The 11,157-nt window shown below is 38.4% G+C and overlaps 1 protein-coding gene across 1 annotated transcript; it reads left to right on the top strand.

The window, feature by feature from the left end:
- The first annotated feature begins 4,431 nt into the window (after positions 1–4,431).
- On the top strand, positions 4,432–10,709 carry dct (dopachrome tautomerase). The gene is made up of 8 exons (XM_051905698.1): positions 4,432–5,428; positions 5,998–6,297; positions 6,485–6,585; positions 8,285–8,451; positions 8,986–9,165; positions 9,260–9,395; positions 9,475–9,673; positions 9,895–10,709. Exons 1-8 carry the CDS (start codon positions 5,140–5,142, stop codon positions 10,056–10,058), a joined length of 1,536 nt encoding a protein of 511 aa, XP_051761658.1. The 5' UTR covers positions 4,432–5,139; the 3' UTR covers positions 10,059–10,709.
- Positions 10,710–11,157: the final 448 nt, after the last annotated feature.

An 11,157-nucleotide genomic window follows, 5' to 3' on the forward strand; every position in this document is an offset into this window, starting at 1 on the left:
TAATTATATGACCAGCACCTGTATATATCGTCATATCGTCCAGGCCTATATAGTTTTGTCAGTGTTTATTGAAAAACATCCAATTGTGCAGAATATAAGATTGTAAACATTTAATTGATGAGTTGTCAATAGCCTACAGTATAAAACAATACAATATATAGGGTATGATTTTACCTCAAAATTCAGCATATTGACACAAAATGATAACTGTTGTTTCTGTGAATTGCAGCGATTAATTAGCTTCTCTTTTCTGTAGTTTTCGGCAGTGTGTGAAAATATACCTCAGATTTCTTGTCAAATTTATTTGTACAGTCCGTCGCAAAACTCTTTCCTGTTTTAGATTAGTATTTTCTGTTTTTCGCGGCATTCAAGCTGACAATCAGTGCCGCCACTCAGTGGGCGTGACCGCAGGCAGAACGGCTGACGGTGACGTCACGCGCACACCTTCTGTTCATAATCTTGCATTTATTTATTTTTCCAGTTAAAAACAGTTAGTTAGTTGAGATGTTCTATCTTATAGCCTAAACCTAAATGATTATTGTGTCATTACTTACTTCAAACCTGTGTGATATATGAAAAATATATTTATTTTTATAATGAAAGGCAAAAAGGTTGAAAATGTTCTTTAAAATATCTTCTATTCAACAAAATATCTTTTCTTAACAAGTGTGACAACTTGCCCCAACCTGATATTTATGTAACCCTTAATTCCTGAGTTCAGTTCAGTCTTTCAGTTCAAATCTACCACAGTGATTTTAACACAACTAAAGCAAAAATATGAGGTAACAAGCATGAGATGAGATCTTGTGACAACTAGCCCCTGTTTACTTGTAAAGCAATGCATCTGTTAAATAGTTACTAACTAATGCTTAAACTTCCATCCTCTGGGTTAGACTTGGAAATCTGCAAACATTAAAACACCCGATTACATCCATTTGTAAATGAGAAGACAATCTGCATAATTCAATGTTCAATTTGACGTTTTCCCTCTTGTTCCTCCTGAAGGAGTAAATCAGCTCTGTAGCGCCATCTTGTGTTGAAGATGTTCATATGAAACCATCAGCAAATTATGAAAATCTCAGTCGATATGAATGGATTCTGAATCGCCAGATAAATATAATCAATAAACCAAAATAAAAATGTAGGAGGACAGAATCATCATATGATTCACCGATCTGGAAATCAACCATCTCACAAATATCAAAACATTATTTGCTGGACTTTTTTTTTGATCAGGACACAAAACATTTTAAATCAAACAAATTCCAATCAAATTCTTAAATGATTTTGATGTTTAAACATCTGTTTTTCGTATCTTAAATCACCAGTCATAAGTTTAGACCTTCTCATTCTTTATCAACATTGTTTTCCGCATGTTAGAATAATAGTAAAGTTATGAAAACTATGAAAAAACACAAACTGGTAACACTTTACGATAAAGTGTCATTTCATAACATTAGTTCATTAATCATCATGAACTAATAATCAGCAATACATATTCACAGCACTTATTAACCTTTCTTAATGTTAGTTCGTGTTCATGTATTAGTAAATTGTGAAATTAACATTAAGATTTATCAAGATTAATAAATGCCGTAGAAGTATTGATCATTGTTAGTTCATGTTAATAAATGAAATGTATTCTGCATCATTATTTATTATTAAATCATATCTGTATGATGTCTATCAGTTTGTCTGCTGATTACAGGCATGTTTCTGAGCTCTGATCATGAGACGTGTGGTTCGGTGTGGAATGAACAGGAGACAAAGATCCAGCTATAGTAAAAATAATGCACTGAAACATGATGGCCTACAGGAGCTCCTGTTTCCGTCATCTGTGTACATGTTTCGCCTCAGGTTAAATGTGTGACTGATCCCAGGTCTGTGTTTTCTTGTGATTATTACAGGAACAATTAATGCAGCTTTTCTCAGCTCTTTCTGTAGAGGAAGAAAAGGTGCAGCATTTTCAGGGTTGCAGTAATAAAATGTTGAAAACGAGCCCTGATTATCCTCATTTAGATGCTGAATGTTTCTGAGCTGTGAAACTTAGACAGTCTGAGTCTGAGGGATTGAGAAAGGCTTTGGTCAGTGACCCGGGTTAGTCACGAGAACCACCCGCAAAGATCAGGAGGAATTCAGAGACCCCTCCCCACACACACACACACACACACACACATTCTCTCTCTCTCTCTCACACACACACACACACACACACACACACACACACACACACACACACACACACATTCTCTCTCTCACACACACACACACGCACACACGCACACACGAACACTCTTATACACTCTCTCACACACACACCCTTAATTCGATTCAAATGAGCTTTATTACTTGTACAGTATTGCCAAAGCATTGGCCATTACATGAGCAATTTACAAAATTATGATTATATAATACATAAAATAAAAATAAATCAATAAAAAAGTAATTAAATACATGAATACATCTTTTTAAAAACAACAAAAAATCTTTTTAAAAAATGTTGCCTTGACAAGTAACTACACTGCTGGGTTAAAAACACAAGTTGGGTTAAAAATGGACAAAGTCAGCGATTGGGTTGTTTTAACCCAGCGAATGGGCTGTTTTAACCCAGTGATTGGGCTGTTTTAACCCAGCGAATGGGCTGTTTTAACCCAGCGATTGGGCTGTTTTAACCCAGCGATTGGGCTGTTTTATCCCAGCGATTGGGCTGTTTTAACCCAGCGAATAGGCTGTTTTAACCCAGCGATTGGGCTGTTTTAAACCTGCAATTGGGTTGTTTTAACCCAGCGGTTGTTTTTGTTTTTTTTTTTACCCAGCAACTGGGCTGTTTTGACCCAGCGATTGTGTTGTTTTAACCCTGCGATTGGGCTGTTTTAATCCTGCAATTGGGCTGTTTTATCCCAGTGATTGGGCTGTTTTAACCCAGCGAATGGGCTGTTTTAACCCAGCGATTGGGCTGTTTTAAACCTGTGATTGGCCTGTTTTAACAGCAATTGTGTTGTTTTAACCCTGCGATTGGGCTGTTTTAACCCTGCAATTGGGCTGTTTTAACCCAGCGAATGGGCTGTTTTAACACAGCGTTTGTTTTTTTTTTTTTTTTTTACCCAGCAATTGGTTTGTTTTAACCCCGCGATTGGGCTGTTTTAAACCTGCAATTGGGTTGTTTTAACCCAGCGGTTGTTTTTTTTGTTTTTTTTACCCAGCAACTGGGCTGTTTTGACCCAGCGATTGTGTTGTTTTAACCCTGCGATTGGGCTGTTTTAACCCTGCAATTGGGCTGTTTTATCCCAGTGATTGGGCTGTTTTAACCCAGCGAATGGGCTGTTTTAACCCAGCGATTGGGCTGTTTTAAACCTGTGATTGGCCTGTTTTAACAGCAATTGTGTTGTTTTAACCCTGCGATTGGGCTGTTTTAACCCTGCAATTGGGCTGTTTTAACCCAGCGAATGGGCTGTTTTAACACAGCGTTTGTTTTTTTGTTTTTTTTTTACCCAGCAATTGGTTTGTTTTAACCCCGCGATTGGGCTGTTTTAAACCTGCAATTGGGTTGTTTTAACCCAGCGGTTGTTTTTTTTGTTTTTTTTACCCAGCAATTGGGCTGTTTTGACCCAGCGATTGTGTTGTTTTAACCCAGCGAATAGGCTGTTTTAACCTAGCGATTGGGCTGTTTTAAACCTGCAATTGGGTTGTTTTAACCCAGCGTTTTTTTTTTGTTTTTTTTTTACCCAGCAATTGGGCTGTTTTGACCCAGCGATTGTGTTGTTTTAACCCTGCGATTGGGCTGTTTTAAACCTGTGATTGGCCTGTTTTAACAGCGATTGTGTTGTTTTAACACAGTGATTGGGCTGTTTTAACCAAGCGATTGGGCTGTATTAACACAGCGGTTGTTTTTTTTTTTTTTTTACCCAGCAATTGGTTTGTTTTAACCCCGCGATTGGGCTGTTTTAACCCAGCGAATGGGCTGTTTTAACCCAGCGATTTGGCTGTTTTAACCCAGCAATTGGGCTGTTTTATCCCAGCGAATGGGCTATTTTAACTCAGCGAATGGGTTGTTTTATCCTAGAGATTGGGTTAAATGTTTGACCCAACCTGCTGGGTAGTTTTATTTAACTCAACTATTGTTTAAAGATTACTGTATTTCTTGCTTAAAATTAACCCAAAATATGTTGGAAATTATCATGTATTAATATGTTTGTATAAGTTTGTTAATAAGTTGATGAATAATGAATAATAATTAAACAATAAACATTTATTAAAGTGCTTATTACTAAATGTTCACTTTTATTATTGTTGCCTCTAGTAATTATGGGTCTGATTTTAATTTCCAACATATTTTGGGTTCATTTTAATCCATTCATATAGTAATTTTTAAACAATAGTTAAATAAAACTGCCCAGTATGTTGGCCAAACATTTAATCCAACTGCTGGGTTTGTCCATTTTCAGCCCAGCATTTTTAGAGTGTAAAATAAAATAAGTTTAAGTTGAATAACTGCAGCTAAATAGAAATATTAAAAAAAACAAGACGCATAACAAAATTTGTAAAATGAAGTGAAAATATAAAAATAAAAGCTAATTTAAAAATATTAACACTAAAACAACACGTAAGTGTTAGGGTTTTTTTTTTTTTTTTTTTTTTTTTTTTTTTAATGGGGGGGTCACTGCATCCATTTCTTTTTCCCTACAAATACTGACTGACTGAAACTGAATCATGAGTTCTCCATAAAAATGTTTCTCAGCTACAAACTTTAAAAACAAGCAGTGATATCAGCTCAAACATCAGTTCATCTGAAGGAACGCCGTACACTTCTGTCATCCCGGGAATGTGAGGAGATGAATCTGTTGTAGAAGAGTTGAATCCATTGATTGAGGAGAATTTCCTCAGGGCTTTTCTTGGCATTAGAGCAACACACGGCCCCTGTGAGTCAGGTGACGGCCACGGGACGGCCCCAGTAATCCTGCCAAAAGAGCGTATAAATCCAGAGCTGTGGGAATGAGCATGTAATGTGTGGAAGGACAGCATTATACGCGTATAACTGCATGTAATCCTTAAAAACACATTGATTCAGTGTGTTTGTGGTCAGTAATGAGCCGCGGCATCTGAGGGAGACACGGATAAACTGCAGAAGATATTCCAGACATGAGGAGATCCGCTGTGTTGGCTCTGATCTGCTGTATGGGATGGATTGAGCTGACGGAGGCTCAGTTTCCTCGCGTCTGCTGCACCGTGGAGGGAATCCGGTCCAAGGAATGCTGTCCTGCGCTGGGACCAGACCCGGAAAACCTGTGCGGAATTCTATCTGGCCGGGGAAACTGCAGTGACGTTCACGTGGACTCCAAACCCTGGGGAGGACCATACAGACTGAGGAACGTGGACGACCGGGAAAACTGGCCAACGAAATTTTTCAACCGGACCTGCCGATGCTTTGGTTTGTCAACAAAATCATTTTAATTTTCTGTCAAATTGTAGAACTTGTTTATGGCTGTTTATATACTTCTGTATGACATATATTATAATATATATTATAAGTAGAACATTCATTTTATTTAATGATGACTATTCAGTCAAATTTAAGTTTATTATATATATATATATATATATATATATATATATATATACACGTTATATATTATTTTACATTCTATATCTATCTGTCTATCTATATATATCTATATGTAATTTTGTATAAAACATAGATGTATCACATTTGTATAAAATATAAAATCATTATTATTAGTATATATATATATATATATATGCATACACGCACACACACACACACACACACACATATATATATTAGATTTTTTTATTATAATTAAAAAAACTTATTTCAATTATTATTATTATTTTATTTAAAATCAATTAAATCAAATGTGTCTCAGTTTGGACCTTACATATATGTAGAGATCAGAATATCACAGTCTCACATCTCTAAAACTAGCTTTAATTAACCCTTAAACTCCCATAATTAACCCCTGATTCCGGTTTGATCAGGTAACTTTGCAGGTTATAACTGCGGCGAGTGTAAGTTCGGCTGGACGGGGCCGAACTGTGATCAGCGTAAAGCTCCCATCGTGAGGAAGGACATTCACTCTCTGAGCGCCGCAGAGCTGCAGGAGTTCCTCAGTGTTCTGGATCGGGCCAAAACCAGCGTCCACCCGGAGTACGTGATCGCCACTCAGCACTGGCTCGGCCTGCTGGGGCCCAACGGCACCGAGCCGCAGTTCAGCAACATCTCCATATACGACCTGTTCGTCTGGCAGCACTACTACTCTGTCCGAGACACGCTACTAGGTGAAGAACTAACTAACCCTAACTAACCCTGGGAATAAAAACTTGACTAAAACTTCAATTTAAATATTAAAAAGGAATCCCAAAAAATAAAACTGTGTATTTGATTGGGCCCTGGAGGTCAGATGTGCGTCAGGTGTTGTTTGCTGTGATTGTGTGGAGTGTTTATTGACCTGATTCCTGCCGGCAGGTCCAGGACGTCCGTTCAAAGCCATCGACTTTTCCCACAAGGGTCCGGCGTTCATCACCTGGCACAGATATCACCTGCTCAGCCTGGAGAGAGAACTACAGGTCAGACAGCTCTGCTCACACTCAATATAACATCAGTATCTACAGAACTGCTGCTCACTCACCAAAAACACCAACATCTGAAGACCAAACCAATGGAAACTGAGCACTGGGACATTGATGTTGCACACTAAACTTTGTACCAATAGTGGGCGCTCAAATATCACAACAAACAACTGGAATTATCATCTGGACAGAAATAGTCATTAATAATTTCATATGTAAACAGCTAATCATCAGGATGTTTAAGCACAAGTGTAGAGTTTCTACAAGAGGCTGTATGTTGAAAATTATCAATTAGTCAAGGTGACATATGCTTTTACCATTACCAGTTCAATAATTTAACCAAAAATAAAAATGTTTTTCCATTAGTTTTTATAAATTTAACCAATTTTAATAATTTTACCAGCTTCCTGTTTTAAGTTATGAGATTTCAAGAGTTGAAATGACTTACAATCAATTTACCCAACAAATTTGATTATACACTGTAAAATCTGATTTTTCAAAGTTGTAAATAAAACAAAATTAGTGAAGCATATTTTGAAAGAAAATATACTATTTCAGTCTTTCGACTTCAAAGTTCTATGTTTAATTCAGTGAGTTACTTGCTGATACTTTGTGATTATTTATGAAATTTACTAGCAGTTTCTGGGTGGAAATTCTTTCTACACCTAGTTTCAGTGAACTTAATGCAGACAGCAAATGAACTGAAGATTGAACCTAAGTCGAACTAGGTGGATTTATTTATTTATTTATTTATTTTTTTTTACATTTTATTTTGAGAAATATAATGAGCTACACTCTAAAAAATGCTGGGTTAAAAACATTCGTAGTGTTAAAACAACCCTATCATGGGGTTAAAACAACCCAATCGCTGGTTTAAAACAACCCAATCGCAGAGTTAAAACAACCCAATCGCTGGTTTAAAATAACCCAATCGCTGGTTTAAAACAACCCAATCGCGGGGTTAAAACAACCCAATCGCTGGTTTAAAATAACCCAATCGCGGGGTTAAAACAACCCAATCGCTGGTTTAAAATAACCCAATCGCGGGGTTAAAACAACCCAATCGCGGGGTTAAAACAACCCAATCGCTGGTTTAAAACAACCCAATCGCGGGTTTAAAACAACCCAATCGCGGGGTTAAAACAACCCAATCGCTGGGTTAAAACAACCCAATCGCTGGGTTAAAACAACCCAATCGCGGGGTTAAATCAACCCAATCGCGGGGTTAAAACAACCCAATCGTGGGGTTAAAACAACCCAATCGCTGCTTTAAAACAACCCAATCGCTGGTTTAAAACAACCCAATCGCGGGTTTAAAACAACCCAATCGCGGAGTTAAAACAACCCAATCGCGGGGTTAAATCAACCCAATCGCGGGGTTAAAAGAACCCAATCGTGGGGTTAAAACAACCCAATCGCTGCTTTAAAACAACCCAATCGCTGGTTTAAAACAACCCAATCGCGGGTTTAAAACAACCCAATCGTGGGGTTAAAACAACCCAATCGCTGCTTTAAAACAACCCAATCGCTGGTTTAAAACAACCCAATCGCTGGTTTAAAACAACCCAATCGCGGGGTTAAAAAAACCCATTCGCAGGGTTAAAACTTGTGTTGTTTTAACCCAGCATTGTTTGTAGAATGTAAGTTCCTCTGCAGTGAATCCAGCAGTAATGAACAGAATCATGTTCTTCTTCAGAAACTCACCGGTAACGAGAACTTCGCTGTGCCGTACTGGAAGTTCGCGACGGGCCGGGCGGAGTGTGACGTCTGCACTGACGCTCTGCTGGGAGGACGAGACCCCGGGGACCCGTCCCGCATCAGCCCCGGCTCCAGGTTCTCCCGCTGGTCCGTGGTGTGTGACAGGTGCGTCTACAGCAGATGACCGTCAGGAGAGGCAGTGTTATGAACATTATCAGAGAAGAAGCAGAAGTTTCATCTGAGACACATTTTTTTTAGAGGTTCATATTGTCATTTTATTAGGAAAAGCAGCTGAAAAGTTTTAGAAAATAAATGAAGATTTTTTCATCTAATATTTATATATTATTTCAGCTTTTTCAGTAGTTCTGGTAAACAAACATCTGCAGATGAATTTGATCCAATCAACAATGATTAATGACTCAAAATATATGCTTTAACCATAACGGCATCCAGACCATAAATGCATATGATAAAGAAAGGCACAAAAGTTTACTGTATAAAACTGCAGAACATGCATAAATCAACAAATAAATACAAATATAATATCATCCAAAAACAATTCCTGTAGGAGTTTCTGTCATGATTAGATAGAACCACTTTTACAGACAGAAGAAGGGTTTATTTTCCTAAATCTGGATCAGGCCAAAACACGACTGAGGAGACACTAATGATCTTCATCATCATCTTCTTCTTCTTCAGTCTGGATGAATATAATCGTCTGGTGACCCTGTGTAACGGCACTAGCGAGGGATCCCTGCGCAGGGGACTCCTGCAGAGCACTAATGTGACGTTACCGAGCATGAACGACGTCAGGAGCTGCCTAAACCTGCCAGACTTCGACAGTCCGCCGTACTTCACCAACTCCTCCTTCAGCTTCAGGTGAGCTCACAGATCCCGCTCATTCTCTCATGGTTTACTCACACTCACATCTCCTCGATCCTGTAGTTTCTTCTTCCTCCATCTCTCCCTGCAGGAACGCTCTGGAAGGATACGAGCGGCCGGACGGTGAGCTGGACGCTTCAGTGTCGAACCTGCACAACCTGGTGCATCAGTTCCTCAGCGGCACCAGCGCTCTGTCCCACTCCGCCGCCAACGACCCCATCTTCCTGGTAACATACAACTAACATTCAGTGACAACCACATTTACTCAATCTGAACTCTGATCCTGAATCTCTTATGGCTGATCAGGTGCTTCACGCATTCACCGATGCCATATTTGAGGAATGGATGAGACGTTCCCGTGAAAACGCCAGCTTTCCAGATGAGATGGCCCCTATCGGACACAACCGGCATTATAACATGGTTCCCTTTTTCCCACCTGTGACCAATGAGGAGATCTACATCGCATCCGAACAGCTGGGATATTCCTACGCCATTGACCTTGAAGGTAATAAACATGCTGTTTGCACACAATGTTTCTTTCTGAAAGAGTCTCTTCTGCTCTCCAAAGCTGCATTTATCTGATCAAAAATACAGTAAAAACAGTGAAATATTATTCCAATGTAAATCAGCTATTTTCTATGTGAATATATAGTAAAGTGTAATTTATATCCAGTGATCAAAGCTGAATTTTCAGCATCATTACTCCAGTGTTGTGTGTGTGTCCAGAGACGGACAGCGGACCGACCGTGTTTGTTCTGGGAGGAACACTGGGAGGAATCTTCCTCGGGCTTCTGCTGCTGCTCCTGTTCCTTCAGCGGAGGAGAAGACGCCAGTTCCAGCCGCTCCTGAACGCAGAGTTCACCAACACAAAATACACCGAGGAAGCTTGACCACATCATCACAGATCACGGGTCTGTCCCAAATCCCGACAGGCAGAGTAAAAACTCCATGATGATGATTAAAACGCAGTAAATCACAAACTGATGGTTATTCAAATAAGAGAAGAGCAATGATTTTATCTGCTGAATTATATCAGCTGCCATGAAATGAAATAGAAAGCACTGAGATGTCTCTATACACTTCAAAAGTGTGGGGTTTGTATTTTTTAAAGAAATTAATCATTTTATTCATCAAGGACGCATTAAACTGATCAAAAGTGACAGTAAAGACATTTATAATGTTACAAAAGATTCTATTTCAAATAAATGCTGAACTTTCTATTCATCAAAGAATCCTGAAAAATAAAATGGATCACAGTTTCCACAAAAATCTGAACTGTTTTCAACATTGATAATAATCATAAATGTTTCTTGAGCATCAAATCATCATATCAGAATGATTTCTGAAGGATCATGTGACACTGAAGACTGGAGTAATGATGCTGAAAATTCAGCTTTGATCACAGGAATAAATTACACTTTACTATATATTCACATAGAAAACAGCTGATTTACATTGGAATAATATTTCACTGTTTTACTGTATTTTTGATCACATAAATGCAGTCCTGGAAAGCAGAAGAGAGTAAACGACCCCAAACATTTGAACAATAGCAAGAATCGTTGATTAAACAAAAAAATCTGTGAAAAATCAGAAATTAAACTTAAAGATGTGTATCATGTTCTTAATAAAAGTGGAATTGTTTACTGTAAACGTCATGTTTTGCTTTATTGTGGTAAAAGTCACATTTCTGCCGCTGGTTTCAGTAAGAGTTCAGAGAAAAATGAAAATGCTTCATTTACTCTTTACAGTAGTTCATGAAACTCGTGCTCGAGTCATATGATGCTTTATGTAAAGAACAGATTAAACTGAGCTCTCAGATCTCAGTCATGTGACCGATCACACTGGAAACAGATCTGAGATCTGAACTAAAACTGTTCTCAGAACTTCACTGTTCTGCTGAACTTCTGTGCGTTTCATGGAAGAAACGAAACTGAACAGAGATGAAATTCTCTCTCATTCCCCATTTCAGTCGTATCTGACTCTATG

The sequence above is a fragment of the Ctenopharyngodon idella genome, chromosome 9 (genome assembly GCF_019924925.1).
Source record: "Ctenopharyngodon idella isolate HZGC_01 chromosome 9, HZGC01, whole genome shotgun sequence".
NCBI lineage: Eukaryota > Metazoa > Chordata > Actinopteri > Cypriniformes > Xenocyprididae > Ctenopharyngodon > Ctenopharyngodon idella.

Bases quoted from the DNA above. Each gene is read 5' to 3' on its own strand.
- dct (XM_051905698.1), top strand. From the start codon at position 5,140: ATGAGGAGATCCGCTGTGTTGGCTCTGATCTGCTGTATGGGATGGATT. The intron at 5,429-5,997 runs GTTTGTCAACAA...CGGTTTGATCAG, and splicing joins CCGGACCTGCCGATGCTTTG to GTAACTTTGCAGGTTATAAC. The intron at 9,166-9,259 runs GTGAGCTCACAG...CTCTCCCTGCAG, and splicing joins AACTCCTCCTTCAGCTTCAG to GAACGCTCTGGAAGGATACG.